The sequence below is a fragment of the Urocitellus parryii genome, chromosome 5, assembly GCF_045843805.1.
Source record: "Urocitellus parryii isolate mUroPar1 chromosome 5, mUroPar1.hap1, whole genome shotgun sequence".
Lineage (NCBI taxonomy): Eukaryota > Metazoa > Chordata > Mammalia > Rodentia > Sciuridae > Urocitellus > Urocitellus parryii.
Window position 1 is genome coordinate 67405412 of NC_135535.1, and position 19674 is coordinate 67425085.

A 19674-nucleotide genomic window follows, 5' to 3' on the forward strand; every position below is an offset into this window, starting at 1 on the left:
GTGTTCTATTATGATGTGGCTCATTCTTATCCACTTTCTGGCAAGACTGGCCTTGCTGAATCTTCTCATTCAACTCTGTCTTCTTCTACTCATAGAACCCTTAGCAGGTCACTTGCTCTATCACTGTAAATTAATATTCTTTCATTTCTAAATAGAGACGCAGAATTGATCAGATGTTCTCCTGTGCCATTCTAAGGCCAAAGAAATTGAGGAGAAATGTCTACTACTTCCATATTACCTTTCCTGGTCTTTGGTAGTTAGATACTTTTTTAGGGGGTGGGTAATTATCTTCTTATTATGTTTTAGATATTTCTGAGCCACACCTGGAAGCAAGAAGCAACTCTTTGTTACTGCCACATCTCTAAACTTAACGAGAGGAGGAAGTTTTAGCATCAATAAAAATACAAAAAATATGGATCATGGGTTGAAAGGCAGAATGGCAGAGTCCCATATGCTCACAACCAAAGCTCCTGAATTTTCTCCCATCTATCCTTCCCAGTTTAGCAAGGGAATGGTTGGTTGATATTTTATCTAACATATTTTTTGTGTCGTTCAACTTAGAAACCAAGAATATTTGTGTCTTTGTTCTCTGATTCCACAGTAGCTGGTAGATGGGAATAGATTTGGGGAATAAGTGACTAAAACAAAGAGTGGGAAGAAATATCACAATTCCACTAGTACTTTCCATAATATCCTCTCATGGCTGTTGTCCATTTGTCCTTTGTTACCTGGCCCTCTCAGAGCTCTGAGATGGTGATATCAGGTGTTATATGCAGGTGTTATATTCATATGCAGGCCACTCACCTAGAAGCTCATTTCTATTTCTCCAACTGTCATGTATTTAAAATTATGTAAATACCATTTTATTTTCCTACTCTTCATAAAATTTTGTGAGCCAATCTTATGCCCCTTCTGTTTTATTTATTACTGCCTTTTTTGTAAAATCTTGGGTTTATTTTGTACTGCGGATTACACCCAGAGGTGCTTTACCTCTGAGCTACATCCTCAGCCTTTTTTATTTTTTAATTTTGAGACAGGTTCTCACTAAGTTGCTGAGGCTGGGCTTGAATTTGTGGTCCTCCTTCCTCAACCTCCTGAGTCACTGAAATTACAGGCATGCACCGTTGCACCCAGCTTGTCGTTTCTTATAGATAAGAAATTCTAGTGTTCTTTTGGAAATATTTATCTCTTCAGACTGGTTTTCAGTCTCTCTCTCTCCCCCGCCTCTCTCTCTCTCTCTCTCTCTCTCTCTCTCTCTCTCTCTCTCTCCCCCCCCACCCCCCTCTCTTTTTGTGATTGGGTATCAAACCTATGCACTTACATGTTAGGTAAGTGCTCTACCACTGAGCCACATTCCCAGACCAAGTTCCAAAATGGTCTGAAGAGATAAATTCACAATGCTGGGAAGGCTGAAAGTGGTGTTGATTTTGGTTGATAATTTTGTGATATAAATCAAACTAAATAAAAAAAAACTCACAAATCAAACAAAATGCAATTGAGGACAGCCAGTTTTAGAACAGTGGGAGAATGGGCAAGCTTTGGACATGCCAGCTCCTCTATTCATATTTTTTTGTCCAAGTCCACTTCTTTTTCTGTTCATGCCCTCTAGTGGGGCATGTGAGTGAGACTGGTGGTTTGGCCAAAGACTGAGAAGGGTTGGAGAGACAGCAACCATATCATTGCTAGCCATGTTATCTCAGCTATTCAACCTTTTCCTCTTTGGGGATTTGGGGATACTTTCTTTTTAAATATTTATTTATGTATGTATCTTAGTTTCAGGTGGACACATTATTTTGTTTTTATGTGGTGCTGAGGATCGAACTCAGAGCCCCATGCATGCTAGGCAAGCGCTCTACCACTGAGCCATAACCCAGCCCATCGTGGATACTTTCTGGGTGGAAGGAAAACATACCAAAATTAAATAATTTCAAATATTGTTTATTCCAACCACTCAATGTCAAGGTCTAATCTAATAATCAAAATTAAGGTGGAAAAATCAGAGTCTTCTGAAAGGTCCCCTGAGTTTTGTCCCTAGACCACTGGTAACACAGTTCGAATGATATGGCTGAACTGGGAATGAGATGGCAATTCCCTGGCTTATTTCCTTTTCATTCTTGAGTTCGCCCTTACCCCAAACAGGAGAATTCTTAAAAGGGGACTTGGGTTTTGTTTGTTTGCCTCTGTGGATCTGAAGATCTGAAGATATCAGGAGTAGTTAGGGTGACACAGAAAGGTTAGGAATCCTTTAGATCATCCCTTTAGTAAATTAATTCTCTGGTGAATTTTTTTTGGATTTGTTTTCAAAATCTATCATGAAGTACTGCACGACTTACTGACTAGTTTGCCAACCCAACCATCTTTACTTGGACTTTTCAGATGCTACGCTGTCGGGAAGACTTTTTGAAGGCCACAAGGGCAAGAATTCTAAGAGCCTGAGGTCTTGCTCCCATGCTAGAGGCTGGGGCTTCAGTCGGCCTTTTAGTTTTGCATTAATGCATCCTGGAATAAAGGATTGACTTGTTTTAAGGATCTTCCAGCATATTCTAAAGTGTAGCTGAAGGTGATTATTGAGTTAGAGGACTCTATTCTGACCAAAATTTAAGAGTTTGTTTACTAAGGGTTATTGGAAGAGATGCCAACATTATTATAAGCCTTTTTGTTTTCTAGAACCTGAACTTGTTTTTGAAAAAAGAGTACTTTCTTGTTGACCCCCATATTTACATATTCATTTAATTTACTTAGCCAATTTGGGTTCTCTTCAAATCTCAGGGAAGAAAAGAATGTTTAGTATCCTGTAAAATACCTTTTCTAAGAAGCTCCCCCTGGGTCTCTGCATGGAGGAGTGAGGCAAGGCACAGTTCTTGCTCTCTGCCCAACGTGAAGGCAGACTTCACAAGCAGGGAGATCATCATCAGGAAGGAGGGAGCAGAGAGTTCACCTGACAGGGCCTGTTCCCAAAAAACACAGTCCAGATAGGAATCTAGCTATGATCTGCCAGGCTAAATTAGTTACTCTATTAATCTTGTCCAGAGAATCTAAGAACTAAACTTTACTTTCTTCAAAAATACCAGACATTTACCCACCAATATCTGAGGGAAACGATGATATCAGTTTCTACTTGGCCTTATGTGGATGCTTCTAATTGCAGAATCTGAACTGAGAGACACTTGGAAAGGACCTGGGAGAAGGAGTGTTCAGGCTCCCAGCCCTCATATTTGAGGAAATTTTTAGAAGAGCAGACATGGTGCTAGTAATCATGAGATAATATGTGGTGCATCTCTATTTCTGGTTCTCACTTTTAGACAGGCTACCTTTCAAAATCCCTACTGTGAACTATGATTAAGTCATTTCCTGTATTCTCTTTTTTTTTCTTCTTTTCCTTCCAATGTCATTTCTTTTCTGCTTTCTCATTATTTTACATCATTCAGGATTTTAATATTTACCCTCATTTTTGTAACTTCGATGATATGTATTGTGTTTATGGATTAATTTGAAAATTGAAAATCGAGAGCAATGGAATACACTGAGGAGTGGTAGTATGGTTTGATCTGTTAATAGCGTTACATTTGTGTGGCTTGTGGGAAAATATTCTAAGAATTAAGTTTAAATTACTATTTTCTTTAATCCCACCCACCAACTTCTAAAAGCCATGCTATATTTAACATGATTTATGTTTGGCCATTGCTTTCTTGTATAGATTTAGTTATTCTTTCCTACATATTCAAATTATCTTTATTTTGACTGTTGATAGAGGGAAATTATACTTTCTTTACCATATCACTACATTTATCCACCTTCTTTGTCATATAATTTGTTAACTTCTAATTTTGAACTTGATCATCTCTGGAATTCTTATACACTAATTGTTCTCACATGTATTCTTTTAGCATACATATGTTCTCATCTTTATCACCTCAATGCACACTGGCCCAATTCCAGATACTATCTTGAACTCTTTTTCTTAGGTCTTTCTGTTGCTATTATAACCTTCATGGTCATCAGCATCATAACTATATAACCCTTGTGTGTTCTGAATTTGGAATGAAAATAGGTAGAAGGGAATATGTGGGCATATGCAATCTCTTTAGCAAGAGGGAGAAAAGGGCACAATGACAAGTATAGGAAGTGTGCAGTTGGCCTATTGTTTTGAAATATAACTGGTATGCTAAAGAAATGAGATGACAGATTCGGGCTAACTAACTGGCAATCTTGGGCATGATGTCAGAACCAGGAGACTTTAGGGCATTGTTGATGGTCTTTTCTACTTGAGTCCATAGGTAGACTGCTTAAAATCAAGCCCAGTATATAATTGCGAGAGTGGCTGAATTACCAAGGCTGAAATCATACTCAGCCAATCTCTTATGCAAAATTCAGGGTCCTAATAGGAAAACTGGTGGACTTTGAGATTTGGGTTGGGGATATTTTGACAGAAGTATGTGAAAACCTTGAATCTCTTAAACCATCAACAGTCCGTAGAATTGGGCCCACTAGCCCTTGGTGGATAATATAAACTCATCTTTGCTGAAGACGCTGATTTATTTTATTTGTTAATTTGGCAAGAATACAGTACTGTTTTTGGTCAATACCAGTCCACCTGTTTCTATGCAGCTATTTTATAGCTTTGGTTAACCTTTAAACCAATAAACAATGAGTAATGTAGATTATTCTTCACATGTGAGTGGGACTCATATAATCAGTTAAAAGTCCTTTGAGAAAAGATTGAGGTTTACCAAAGAAGAATGAGTTTCCTCCAAGACCTCAGTGTAGATACCTTCCAGAGTTTTCAATCTGCCAGCTTGCTTTGTAAAATTCAGACTTGCAGATCCAATAGCATAACCCAATTCATGACTAATAGAGAGATCATGCAGAAGCTTTCCCCTAGGAAAATGCCATGTGATGAGTTCTCTCTCATCTTCCCAATAGCTTTTAGAGTAAAAGCTGGGGTCAATCTCAGCATGGTTGGTCTGGGGAAGTATAATAGTCTTGACTCTCTGTAGGGGATGTGTTCTAAGTCTCCTAGTGGATGTCTGAAACCACTCATAGTGCTGAACTGTGTATATACTATTTTTTTCCCTATGATACCTATGATAAAGTTAAACTTATAATTTAGGCTTTATAAAAGATAGAAATAATACTCATTAATAAAATAGGACAATTATAATAATATACTATAGTAAAAGTTATGTGAAAATGGTCTCTCAAAGTATCTTACTGTACTATGTTCACCCTTCCTGTGAAAAGGTGAGATGATACCATGTCTATGTGAGGAGATAGAGTGAAGTAAATGATTAAGCACTTACCATATTCTATGGCTATAAATTTTGCAGCTTAAGAGTGACATAAAAACTAGAATAAGGTTTTTCATTTTTCATGAATAGATTTTTCAATTTCATGAATATAAGATTTATTCCTATCATTGGGCTTAGCAATCTTAGCATATAATTCTTTTTTTACTTATTAAATCTAGGACTTTCACCTTTTCAACTTAAAAGAAGCAATTTATATCTAGTCTTTATCATATATGAATCACTAGTCTTGTGCTTTGGGGCACTTATTTAGTAAAACAAGGACTATTTAAATATAAGCACTGTGATACTATAACAAACACCTGATTTCATAAGCAAGTAAGCTAGTAACTAATGTGTGGGTAGTGTATACAGTGTGGATACATGGGATAAAGGGATAATTTCATGCTCCTAGTGGAATGGTCTGAGATTTCTTCTTTTTAAAAATCTAAATATAATTTTTTAAAAATTTTTTCATGTATAATTATACATATTAATAGAAACTTTCCTCTCAAGGCTGTTTTAAATTTAAATACATGCATATAGAATTCATTGATCAACCAACCATTTTGCACCCTTTCCCCACACCCTTTCCAATTTTTAGTAATCACTATTCTACTTTCAGGTTGACTTTTCTTTTTTGCTGTACCAGGAATGGAGCTCAGGACTCATGCATGCTAGGCTACCACTGAGCTACACTCCCAGCCCAGGTAGACCATATTTAGTTTCCACATAAGAAAGAGAACATGCAGTACTTCTCCTTCATTGTCTGATTTATTTCACTTAACATAATAACCTCCAGTTCTATCCATTTTGCGGCAAATGAAAACATTTAATTCTTTTTTATGATTGAATAATATTCCATTGTGTATATATATGACACTTTATTTTTACATTCACCTGTTGATAGATACCTAGGTTGATTTTTGTATCTTGGCCTTTGTGAATAGTGCTGCAATAAACATGTAAGTGCAGATGTCTTTTCAACATACCATTTTACTTCCTTTGGAATTCCAATAAGGGTAATGCTGGATATGTTTTTTTGGGGGGATGTTGGTGTGGGGGGGAGTTTCCATATTGTTTTCTGTAATTGTCAAACTAATTTACATTTCCGCCATTGTCTTTTTGATAATTATTATTCTAACTGGGGTGAGATAATATCTCATTGTGGTTTTGATTTTCATTTCCCTAATAATCAGTACTGTTGAGCATTTTTTTTCATAGAATTTTTGGCCATTTGTATATCCTCTTTTGAGAAATTTCTATTATGGTCATTTGCCTGTTTAAACAATCAGAGTTTTTGTTGAGTTTTTTGAGTCCTTACATATTCTAAAACTTAATTCTTTGTCAGCTGAATAGTTTTGCAAATATTTTCTCCAATTCTGTAAATTGTCTCTTCACTTTGTTGATAGTTTCCTTTGCTATACAGAAGTTTTTTTGTTTGTTGTTATCCAAATTCTCAATTTTTGTTTTTGGGATCATGTTCAAAATGTCTTTGCTAAGATCAATATACTAAAGTGTTTTTCCTATATTTTCTCCTAATGGTTTCATAGTTTTGGGTCTTATATTGAAGTCTTTGATCCACTTTGAGTTAATCTGGTGTATGGTAAGAGGTCTATGATAAGAGGAATGTTGGAAAATTCACTAACATGAAAATTAAACAACATGCTACTGAACAACCAATAGATCAAAGAAGAAACTAAAAAGGAAATTACAAAGGAAATTACAAATATCTTGACATAAATTAACATGAAAACACAACATATCAAAAGTTATGTGAGGCAGAAAAACAGCCTTGAGAGGAAAGTTTCTAGCAAGAATAAAGACCTCAAATAATCAACCTAATGTTACATGTCAAGGGATTAGAAAAAGAAGAATAAAGTTAGGTCAATCTCAAAAGAATATTGAAGCAGAAGGAAACAACAGAACTTAATAGATTGGAAGATAGTGGACTAGAGAAAGGTGTACTTTCCAGTTATCAGGCTTGAGATTCAAGCAGTGGGAGTATTGCTTCTCAGTGAGGTAGGTGACTGAGAGAATTCACTGAAATTCAATGTTGGACAGTAAAATAATCATAGAGACAGAAATTAAGGAGCTTTGAACATAGAACAAGAAATAATGCATTAGAGACATGCCAACTTTGCTGGTGATGGCAGGGGCGATGGATGAGGCGTCATCAGCCAGTTCATAGCAGAGAGGATAACACCGAGAAGAAAGCACTATGAATAGATTTGGCATGGGAGAACCTGTGGAACAGAGAGGGAGGCTGACTTTAACAGACCCAGACAGTTCTGCAAGCTGATGATCAAAATACAAAGTACATTAAAGTTTATTAAAAATACTGAATAAAAACAAATTTGGTACCCTAGAGGAGCATGGTGTAATACCTTCCACAAAATGATTTTGTGTATATACACTGTTTTCAAAACAAGGTAACAACATTCTCCTTTGTATCAAATGCATCTGCTCAGGTGAGCTACTTCATCCAAATATGTATTCTTTTCAACATTCTGTAATATGTTGACTCTCATTATGATTTTGTGCACTGCAACAGTAAGGCAAGAGATAGTCATAAACCCTTAAAGTTTCTTAGTGATCATATGTTACCTTCTGCTGAAGCTATTATAAAATATTTTTCTTTGTGGACAAAACTGTAGCCAAGGTGACAGTCATTTCTAGTACTCAATTAAATTTGTTGATCAACTTATCATTTTCCTCCCATCCTGGAGCTTCCCCACAAGGGTAGAAGCGAAAGAAAACAATTTTATTGTTGAATAATCATTTGTCCCAAATGTGATGTGTATCACAGGCAATTTGATGAGAGATGGCAAAGAAGAAAGAAATCTTACCCCTTTTTGACAGATACCAGATATACTCATTAATACATGTTCTCAAAATAAATAGTTACTGACCTCAAGGAAGAGTATTTCATAGCACCATTTGCCACATATAGTTCATCCTAGATTTACTTGGTAATTGGCATGGCTATCTCTGTTTGCTAATTGGTTTTATCTAAAGGAAAAACAATTACCCCATATCTTTATGACAGGGGTAGTTTTGGAGATGTCATACATTTTATTCTCTTGCTTCTTTTGATGATTACATTTCAAAGAGATGGCTCCCAAAGTCTGGGTTCTAAAGCTAGCAAGAGGATTGTTTAGATTTTTAAAGGAGTTACACAGTTCAAAGACTCAGAGTTAAAAAAAAAACTTACAAATTTTCTAAAGTAAATTCTCCAAGAAGAGGGAGTGGGGAGAATTCTCTTCCTTTCTTTTCAACTGGGAGAATTAAGCCTCTTATTTTTATTTTGTATGTGCCTTCACATCTGTCACCCTTATCCAAAATCAGGCCCCCTTTTGAAACCTTTGCAGAATGAGGTGTCTTTTGCATCTCTTTTGTTTTCCACCAATGGCTTAAAAAATCCTAAACTTTTACCCCAACCTTGCTTGTATAACCCATAGCCTGGAACATGCAAATAGAAGAATCTGTCATGATGAGTCTGATTTTAATACCACTGTATGTCTGGGTAAAATTTGCATCTTTAGAAAGGAAGTCATAATTAGTTATAGAAGTGTTTTTTTTTCTTGTGTGGAACCTTGTACATATTCATTGGCATCACAGAATTTATTACTTCACATGTACAAGATGACCTGGATAAAAAGCGAAGCTTTGTGAAGAAAGGAAAACTGAAGTTATGGTAGTTTAGATGTTCAATAATTAACTACTGATGAATATCAAGCAAAGCTCTGCTATAAAACTTTGCAAAGCATTTGCCAAATATGAGCAATGTTCTAGAAATGTTGAATAACTTGTAAACAAAAAAGGTAAATTTCAAAATCTTTAAACCCCAAATTTAAATACTTGTGCACATCAAATAAAAGGAAATCATATATACATAGGAGATAAAGGATCTCATGAACATTTCTACATATAGAATTCCTATCCTAAAATTTGAAAAAATTATACTCAAAATTACTTATTGAAATCACATTAAAAAGAATACAAAGAGAAAAAGGAAATGGAGGGAGACCTCATGGACCAGTGATGCTTTATTTGGCACTGAAGGGGCACATCTTTGGGGGAAAATGGAGGTGGACCACCACGAGGCTCTGGGTTTTATAGGGCCTTAGCAGAGCCAGGCCACGGTGAGTGTTAATTACTTTTGGCAGGCCTTTTGGTGGGCAGGGCCAGGTCATGGAAGGAGTTTGGGTGGTGGGATTAATTTAGGATGGGACAGAAGGGCAGGTAGGGGAACAGTTGGGGAAGTTTCCTCCCTGGGTCCTATTGTCCACATCTTTCATTCCAGACTCTGAAAGGGGTATAATGAGTTGGGGTGATATCACATCTGACTATTTCCTGCTGGAGAGCAAAAGAGTAGGGGATCCCCTGTCAGTTATCTGGAAGAGAATAAGGAGTTGGGGTGATATCACATCTGACTATTTCCTGCTGGAGAGCAAAAGAGTAGGGGATCCCCTGTCAGTTATCTGGAAGAGAATAAGGAGATGGGAGGTATTTTAGGCTGCTCTAAAGCCCTAGTGGTTGTGGTGTGAGGGGGGTGGAGAGGGAGGGGGAACTTCAGTGTTGTCATGGGTGATTCTTTCCTTATGGGTCTCAGGAGAGTCACACTGTGAGTGAAGGACGAGAATGGCTTTTGCATGTTATTGGGAAGTGATCTGGGCCGGACGGGTCACCTTGTCAAGAAATTGCTTCTGTATAAAGTTAACAAAGCAGGGGAAAAGGTTATTACAAGAAAACTGAGTATTGGAGGGGTTAAAAGAGGGAGAAACCAGGAAATCCACCATTTTATGAATTATAGTTCTCATCTCTGCTATTCCAATTGGCCCTGTAGATGTTTAACTTTATCCCTTACCAGTCCTGATTGATTGATATGGAAGCAACGTTCTTCCTTGAGGGAGAGGCACAGGCCATATTGTTTGGCAGTAAAGATAAATGGGCCCCGATGATTCTGCAGGATGACAGATACCAGGGATTCCAATTGATTTTGTAAAGTCAGTACTGAATTGGTGACCTGTTGGATATCTTCAATGACTTGTACTGATGATTTTTTTTATAAGGAATAAGGAGAGGTTCTTGATCCTGTAGCTCTTGATATCTCTAGTCCAGATATCTCTAGACTTATGAGTAAGACAATAAACTGAAGGGCTCTCTAGTGTCTGGTGTGCATCATTATCAGAAACGACAAACTTTGGTTGTTAGATAAAACATCAATTTCAGAAGTAGGGAAGACAAAGTTGCAGAGATCAGTCCAATTTTTGGTAGGCAGGGGTAAATATGAGCCTCACAAAGGAAAAGATGTCTCAGGGCTGTGGGGCTGAAATAAGTGTATGTCTTTAATTCTATTAAAAGAACTATTGTCTTTTCTTTTAAATGCCCAGATATGGCTGTACTTTGATTATAACTGTTTTTGCTAGATGTTTAAGACCAAGCTGGTCAATTTAAACTTGTTCCTATTTATTGTTAAGAGTCAGCTGAACTCCCTCAGAGGGTGACTCTTGGGGAACTTGAGAGTAACCTTTTAGCTCTTTTAGTACCATATTATGCTTCTCAATTTGAAGTGGGAGGCAAGTCTGTTAGTGCTCTGGGTGATATCTCCATTAGAGAAAATAAATAAATTTGGATTCCTGAACTAGGACAGATGAGGGGTAGTTTTACTCTAATTAACTGAGACATTTTTTTGGCCTTTTTCCTGCCAGATGAGGGGAGTACAGGAGAAAATGTGTCTTATTAGAGCCTAGAGAAGGTAGTCTAATTTTAAAACTAGGGGAGCTCTACTTTGAGAATCTCCCAGAGTTTCAGGATCTGGTCATAAGACTTCTCCTTCAGGAAAACTTGGTTCCTCTTATCAAAATTATTTTGGACCTGCATTTGACCTGCAGTTAACTGGTAGTTTGCTAAGTAATGTGACATATGCAGTCCTCAGAGGCCAGGCAGGGCTGCAGGTAAATTGCTTCTTGGAATAGAAAACATGTGGGGGTCAGCACAAAGGCCCATTTGATATAATTATTATACACAATATTTAGCATGCTCTCCACCCACCCATTCTTACATGTCTAGTGACAAAAATGTGGACTAAAGGTAAAGTGATCCAAGAGTGGGAACAAAGCCTCCCAGGAGCACTTCATTAACAAGTCCTACACCTTCCTGGAGGGAAGAACAATACCCTTGAGGTAGGTTACCTTGGTAACTGGTGGAGGAGTGGGAAGTGTCCTGAGGATTAACATTTTATCTCCTCCTGAATTCTCCTCCATATTTCTGACCCAATCATTTATTGCCTACACTGACTGGATGATGACCACTCTGGCTGCTTCAAGCTGAGAGTGGGTGATGCAGGGAAAGTGGTTTGGGTTTCCTTATTATTCATGTTTTGGGTCAGTCAAGGGGTCTGTGGCAAAAGTGTAGTTCAGAAAGAACAAATTGTAAAATCATCTGGGGGGTGGGTGGGTGCTTCTATGAGAGAAACAAAAAGACGTGAGTACTGGAATGAAATTAATACAAAATAAATTGTCAGAGTTATCAGGAATGTGGGTCAGATTTGAGACCTTCATGCAGCATTAGGGCAATGTCCCTGGCCAGTTGCCTTCATTTGTCTCAATTCTTCCTCTGTCCCATGCAACAAATTTCTCCCACAGAAAAGAAACTAAAGCAAGTCAGGACAAACATTCCTGACCTGGCTGAAGGGGAATATCCACCTCTTTTGACACATGATGGCCAGTGACATTGTGGTGTCTTGCAGGTCGTCATGCAGGCATGCATCCCCAGGGCATGGCTTTGTGCCTGTGCTTCCTCCCACAGGGTAAGCCTCATCCTGCCAGGTGGGTGCTGGTAGTGGCAACTGTCTAAGCAGCTTGGGCCATTGGCAGTGGACAGGGGCCTCTGGGGAAGGGGAAGAGGAAGTGGGGAAGTGGGACTGGCCTGTGCAGCCACCATCAGGAGTGGATGCAGATTGGTGTTCTCCCCAACCCACACACCTCACTGTGGATGGCACCAATGTGCATGCAAAAGCTGGCCTGGTGCACTGCTATTTCAGGGGCAGAAATGAGGAAGAGGGATGGGGGGTCAGGACATGGGGGCTTATGGAGTGGGGAGTCAGCAAGAATTAATTGTAGAGCAGGTTATTTAAGGAACTACTGTGCTTATAATGCAAGATTTTCTAGGTGGGTCTAATCTAATCACACATGAGTCCTTTAAAAGTAGAGGGTTTTCTCCAGATGGTAACAAAAGATGTCTCAGACAGATTTGAACAAAAGCTTCTTCGGAGAGGGAAGGAGCCCTTCGAGAAGGTGTTCAGGGAGCCTGTTCCAGAGAAGAGTGACCATCATCTGAAAGCCAACAAAGAAACAAGGTCCTCAGACCTAGGAACTGAATTCCTCTAACATCCTGAATAAGCTTGGAAGCAGATTCATCACCAGAGCATAGAGATAAGAACCCAGCCCAGCTAACAGCTTGATTTCAGTCTTGTGAGATTCAAGATGGAGAGCCAACTTGAGTCCCCTGGAGTTTACCATTACTTGAGTGGTAATTTATTATGGTAGTAATAGAGAACTAGGATGCCTGGCCAATTGTAACTTCTTTTCTTGACCAGAAAAACAGAATGAAATGGAGATTACATATGCAAAAGACTTATTGTGAGAATTGAGCTTACATGATGATGGAGATTGAAAAACTTTGCCATTTGCTGTCTGCAAGCTGGAGACCCAGAAAAGCCAGGGGTACAGTTGTAGTCTGGGTCTGATGTACTAAGAACTCAGGGTGTAAATTCTAGTCTAGGTTGGAAAGCTTAAAAACTAGAAAACTGAAGGTATAAGTTCCAGTCTGCTTTTGCAGTCCTGAGAAATAAGGAGTTCTGATAGTAAGAGAAGATCAATGTCCCCACTCAAGCCACCAGGCTAAGGGAACTCTCCCTTCCTCTGAATTTTTATTTTTCTATTCAGGACCATGACTGATTGGAAGAGGCCCATCCACATTGCAGAGAACCATAATTTTAGTTATTCCACTTACTCAAATGCTAACTACCTCTGAAAATACCTTTATAGACACAGAATTATCTAACCATGTCTGAGTACTCTGTGACCCAGTCAAATTGACACATAAAATTAATTATCACAATCTTCTATTTCTGCTTATGTCCAGAGACCTCATCCCCTACCATTATCCTTTTCTTTTACCCCATGAAGGCCAAGTTTTTATTTTTGTTTTTTAGAAACCAAGCCAGTTTTATTCATGGAAAATGTTTTTTTTTTTCAGACAAGTCAGTTTACATTGAAAATTCAAGACACAAAGTATTTTAGGATCCATCTGTATTTAAAAGATCTTAAAAAGTATGAATTGACCCATCATTAACCAGATCCATGAAACTTAGAGGGTTTTCTGACTTATTGCTCTGTCTCTGAGTAGGATTTTTGAACTATGGCAAACCAAACAGCTCCCAATTCATTTCTTGATAGATTTTAAGAAGGGAGAACCTGCACTCGACATTGCAACATGTGAAAAAATAGGACATTGGGAACTTCTTAATGTCAATCATTAGATTTCTTGCTGCAGTTCTTTCCCACTTTCCCTTCATGCTATCCTCTGAGTTATCTGAGACAGTGTATTCTTCTCAAAGTTGCTCTTATCTCCTGTTCTTCAAGCTGAAGATGAAAACATTCAGTAGAAGAGTGATTCCATTGTACCATGTGGAGAGGGGCCCCTCAGAGGTGAACCTGAGGTTGGCAAGAGATAACTGAGGAAAGCATCAGTTGGAGAAGGTCTTGCTTCTGCCTGTGGTGGAGCTGATGCTCAGACTATGGAGACAATGTAGGCATCAGAGAAAAAGCTCATGGGGACAATTAATGATTAATAAAATAGGCCAATGTTAGAAATATTTAATAATGGATGAGTTTTAATATATACAATGGCCTGTGTGCTTAATGGAATATAATATAACTTGAAAATTATGTTTTGAAATGTGGAAAAGTATGTATTTATTGTAAGCTAAAATGCTGGATACAATATTACTTGGAGAATAATAATTATGCATAGGAATGCTTACCAAAGATCTTCCCAGTACAAAATTTGGAGGAAAATAGAGTTAAATATGAGCAGTAGTTTTCACTGAGAGGTAGAATCTTTTTTTGTGAGTGATTTTCAGAATCTATCAATTGAAAACTTTCAGTAATCAAGCAAAATATGTGCTATTTTGTAATGTACAGAAACATCTAAAGGGCTAAAGGACTTGGGAGGCAGAAGCAGGAGGATCATGAGTTCAATCCAGTCTCAGCAAAATTGAGGTGCTAAGCAACTCAGTGGGACTTTGTCTCTAAATAACACAGAAAATAGGGCTGGGGATGTAACTCAGTGGTCAAGTGCCCCTGAGTTCAATTCCCGGTACCCAAAAAGAAAAAAAAAAAGTGAGAAACAAAATACAATGTAACCTAAATTGCTTTTAGGTATCTATCACATGTTTTCATTTATAAGGTAAGAAATTGGAAGAAAAAGTCACAAGAGTGCTAACTTGATTTATAGGGGAAATTAAATAAGGAAAATAATTCAATCAGGGTCAGAAAAACAAAGAAAAAAGAAACTCAAGGAGCTACAGGAATTAGAAACCTAGGGCTGTACCTATTTCCTCATAGTATAAAAATGTAAGAAAATAACAAAAATAAGAATGCTTAAAATGGATAACTTTGGTGAATCACATATTATAGATTGATCATGTGACAAATGCTAATTAAAATAATGCCATTAAAAGAAAAAGGGAGTTCAAGATATAGCTTAGTGGCAGAGCATTTACTTAACATTTTTTTTTAAAGAGAGAGAGAGAGAATTTTTTAATATTTATTTATTTTTTTTTAGTTTTCGGTGGACACAACATCTTTATTTTATTTTTATGTGGTGCTGAGGATGAACCCAGCACCCTGTGCATGCCAGGCGAGCAGGCTACTGCTTGAGCTACATCCCCAGCCCTGTACCTAACATTTTTGAAGCCCTGGGTTTAATTCCCAGAAAAGCGCGCGCGCACACACACACACACACACACACACACACACACACAATGAAAAGAGAAAGCTGAAAAAATTTGAGATTCTCAAAGTAAACAAGATTGGAAACACACATCCAATTAGGCAAAACTGTGGAACGACCTAAAACTAGTCCACTTAAATGAAATTCTGAAATTAGGTAAATGCATATTTCCATGAGTGCCTCATTAGACTATTAGATATAATTACTTTAACTTAAAGCTCTTTTAGGAAAATATATTTGATTGAATTTGGAGCATCCCCTAAATCTTGAAGAGATGCACAGATGGCAATGCCCTGGTGGGAGCAGAGGCACCATATGGTGGAAGGATACAGAATGGACCCGAGGATGCCATGAAGGTGAGCCTCTTTCTCAAGGCTGTTTAGAAATTCCCAGGGATCCCAAAGTTGCAGAAAGAACCACTGGGTCTTCCATCTGATATTTTGCCTCAACATAGTTTCAGAGGAATTCTTTGCTTCATTAAAATCCTTCTCTGGGTGTTTGTTGGTGCAGTGAGTCCCTCAGGCCATTGAGGGTGCTATTGCATGTACAGACTTAGGTTTCTAATTCCTGTGTCTCCAAGAGTTTCTTTTTTCTTTGTTTTTCTGACCCTGATTGAATTATTTTCCTTCTTTAATTTCCCTCCTGTGTTAGCCAGATTTTCATTTCTGTGACCAAATACCTGATACAGACACCTTCAAGGAGGGAAGGTTAGTTTGGCTCAGGGTTTTAGAGGTTTTATTCTTTGGTTGGCCAGCTCCATTGTTCTGGGCCTGAGGTAGGGCAGAACATCATGGACGAGGGTGTGGTGGAGGAAAGCTACTCAGCTCGTGGGAGAGAGAGAGAGAGAGAGAGAGAGAGAGAGAGAGAGAGAGAGAGGAGAAAAAGGGCCAGGGACAAGATAAAGTCCCCAAGGGCATGCCCCCAGTGACCTATTTCCTTCAACCTTGCACCACTTGCTTACAGTTTTCCACCCCCTCCAAGTAGTCCATTCAAATGGTTAATCCATCAAATGAATTAATCCACTGACTCAGTAAGAGTCCTCATGATGCGATCATTTCCCAAAAGCCCCACCTCTTGACTTTGCTGTATTAGGATCAAGCCTCCAATGCATGAGTATTCGGGGGACATTCCAGGTCCAAACCATACCACTCTTATTCCTCCCATTTTTTCCTTCTATTCTGTTTTCTTTCACCGGTTTAACTCTCATTTATTTCCTTCCTTCTTTTCTTTCTTTCTTTCTTTCTTTCTTTCTTTCTTTCTTTCTTTCTTTCTTTCTTTCTTTCTTTCTTTCTTTCTTTCTTTCTTTCTTTCTTTCTTTCTTTCTTTCGTGGTACTTGGATTGAACCTAGGCAAGCTCTCTACCACTGAGCTAATCTCCAGTCCCTTTTTATACTTTTTTTTTTTGTACCGGGGATTGAACTCAGGGACACTCAACCACTGAGCCACATCCCCAGCCCTATTTTGTATTTGATTTAGAGTCAGGGTCTCACTGAATTGCTTTTGCTGAGGCTGGCTTTGAACGCACAATCCCCCCCCCCTGCCTCAGCCTCCTGAGCTGTTGGAATTACAGGTGTGGATGACTGAGCCTGTCTCCCTTTTACATTTTTTTTAAACTTTGAGACAGGGTCTCATTAAGCTAAACAGGGTAACCTAGAACCTGTAATCCTCCTGCCTCAGCCTCCTAAGTATCTAGGATTATAGGCATGTGCCACCACATCCAGCTTTGTCTCCTTTTCTTGCCTAGAGAGGTTTACATTTACATGATTATCTAGTACAAGAATTAATTTTCTGTTGCTTTTCAGCCCCAACTTGTCCCATGTACTTGGCTGTGTACTACTTGGACTAAATGTCAGTGAAGTCATTTTACAGATTCCCCAGGTAGGGCTTCTGGTTGGGCTTAGATAATGGGAAGCCCAGCAGAGAAATGAGAAGCAACCAATCTGTTTCTAGAATAGGTAAAGCAGTATCCTTTCCGTGTTTTCATTCAATAATTTTGCCTCTAGGGACTGAGAAATCTACTGGCCACCGCAGGAAGTAGTTTTTCTCCTCTTTGTCACTTTCCAAGTGAAGGTGCCAGGAGAGAAATGCACAGAATATGGAAAGTGTCAGTAAGTCTGGATTTGCCCTAAAAATAGTGCTCCCTCCCCCAGCCAATATCCTTCTGTCTTTTCTACAAGACCCTCTCCAGTTCAAGATCATCCCAAGCCTATTATCAACCCCTGATTCTCAGGTTTATGTTATTATCAGAGATAATAACTCTATACTAGCATAGCTTGCCCCCTGAATCTCAAATCACCATGGATCCAAATGAGAATTTGGGCTGTAGATAACTTTTTCAAAGATAAACCTTCTGGGAATGTTTCACAAAAGTTTCTTCTTCCAGAAGTTTGTCACCAGTCTTCTAGATTGAAATAATTATCTGACCCATTGTCTCTGAGCATTAAATATGAGCCAAAGGGAGGAAGTGCTTCTTGGCCTTTCTTTGAGGATTCCAGAGAGTCCCCTTCCAAGATATTTTGTTGTATCCAATATTAGTTTTAAAAAAAAGTTTCTCTAATGATTGTTATCTACCCATCTTGATACATTTTTACTCTGTTTTCTAATCATTCCCTGCCTGACCTCTGCTATTTAAAATTGCAAACCTTTTTCAACATTCTATTCAGAGCTGCTTTTACTTCCTTGTTCTTCAGGCTGTAGACAAAGGGATTCACTAGGGGAGTGACCACACTGTACTGGATGGAAAAAACCAATTCCATCGGAGAACTTAAGGTTGGTATGAGATAGCGAAGAGAACCAGATCCATAGAACAAAATCACAGTAGTGAGATGAGAGGAGCAGGTGGAGAAGGCCTTGCTTCTGCCTGTAGTGGAGCTGATGCTCAGGATAGTGGAGACAATGCGTGTGTAAGAGAAAAAGACCAGAAGGAAGGTCCCAAGGGCATGCAGGAGGGTGGAGCCCAGCAGGACTGCAAAGTTGGCAGAGACATCAGAGCAGGACAGAGAAAACAGAGAGGGCAGCTCACAGCTGAAGTGAGGCATGACACGAGACTCACAGAAGTCCAAATTCCAAGCCATGAGGGTGTTAATGAGAGCATCTAGAAAGCCCAGTCCCCATGAGGCCCATACCAGACCCCCACACAACTGTCTGGTCATCATCTGGCCATAGAGCAGGGGGTGGCAGATGGCAGCATATCGGTCATAGGCCATCACTGAGAGCAGAAAAGCCTCAATCCCTGCAGTGGAAAATATAAAAAAAACCTGAGTCAGGCAGCCTTCTACTGAGATTGATTTCCTCTGGGACAGAAGATTGTCCATCATTTTGGGCACAATGACTGATGTTAAGCAAAGATCCAGGAAAGAGAGGTGACTGAGGAAGAAGTACATAGGGGCGTGGAGCTGAGAATCAGTCCTGATCACCAGTATCATCAACAGGTTCCCCGTGAAGGTCAGAAGGTAAACCCCCAAGAACAGCACAAAGAGCAATGCCTGGATGTGTGGCTGAGCAGGCAGTCCCAGGAGGATGAACTCGGTGACGATGCTGTGGTTTCCTGTGGCCATTATAGAGGGCATTTCCTCTGGAACAAAGAAAAAAAGGTGAAGCAGTGGTCACTCTTCATGCCACCTCTGAGTTTCTACCTCATCACTCCCCCAACTTGTCTCCTTCTCAGATTTCCTACCTATTCTCCTTCCATCCCAGAACTCTTTTCTCACCCACCTGCCTCCTCAGCAACTTCTGAACGTGAAATCAGTACACTGGTGCTCTTTCCCTACGTGACTCTTCTAGCCTAAATAACCCCAATAAATAAATTCACTGTTTTCCAGATTTTTCCATGATTAATTTACTTTATCTTCTTTGACTGGTCTTTGCTTTTATCCTGTAAAAATTGAAGTGAATTTTTAAATCTAGTATATTTCCAAAGAAGTTGTTCTTTCTTTGTTTTCCTCAGTTGCCCAAATCTTCATTACTTCTTGCAGTTGCTCAGTACTACTGACTGAAATTCTCTAGCTACTGTATTTGTACTTGTCATATGTCTCTGATATATTTCATTATGTTGACTCAAAGGACAATTTCACCTCTTTCTTTCTTCACTATTTTTGTACTTTCACTTGGATGTCTATTTTGCCCTGGATAGAGTAGGAGGTGAGTAGCAATTCTTTTTTTCACCAATCCACTTACCTGTCTCTGGACTATAAGGGTTATTATCCAATCATCTATTTATCTTAAATCCTGTACACATCGAAGACTGAGGGGCACATAGTGGGTCTTCAGCAATATTTGTTGAATGTAGAAAGAATGATAGGATAAAGTAAATAGGACATACCATGTGCATTTCTTCTCAAGGGATATCTCCAGCTTGAATTCTAGT

General features: G+C 38.8%; 1 protein-coding gene across 1 annotated transcript; it reads right to left on the reverse strand.

Moving 5' to 3' along the window:
- Positions 1-17932: 17932 nt before the first annotated feature.
- LOC113191047 (olfactory receptor 8S1-like) lies at positions 17933-18865 on the reverse strand. Its single transcript, XM_026400679.1, has one exon. The coding sequence runs from the start codon at positions 18863-18865 to the stop codon at positions 17933-17935; it is 933 nt and encodes a 310-aa protein (XP_026256464.1).
- Positions 18866-19674: the final 809 nt, after the last annotated feature.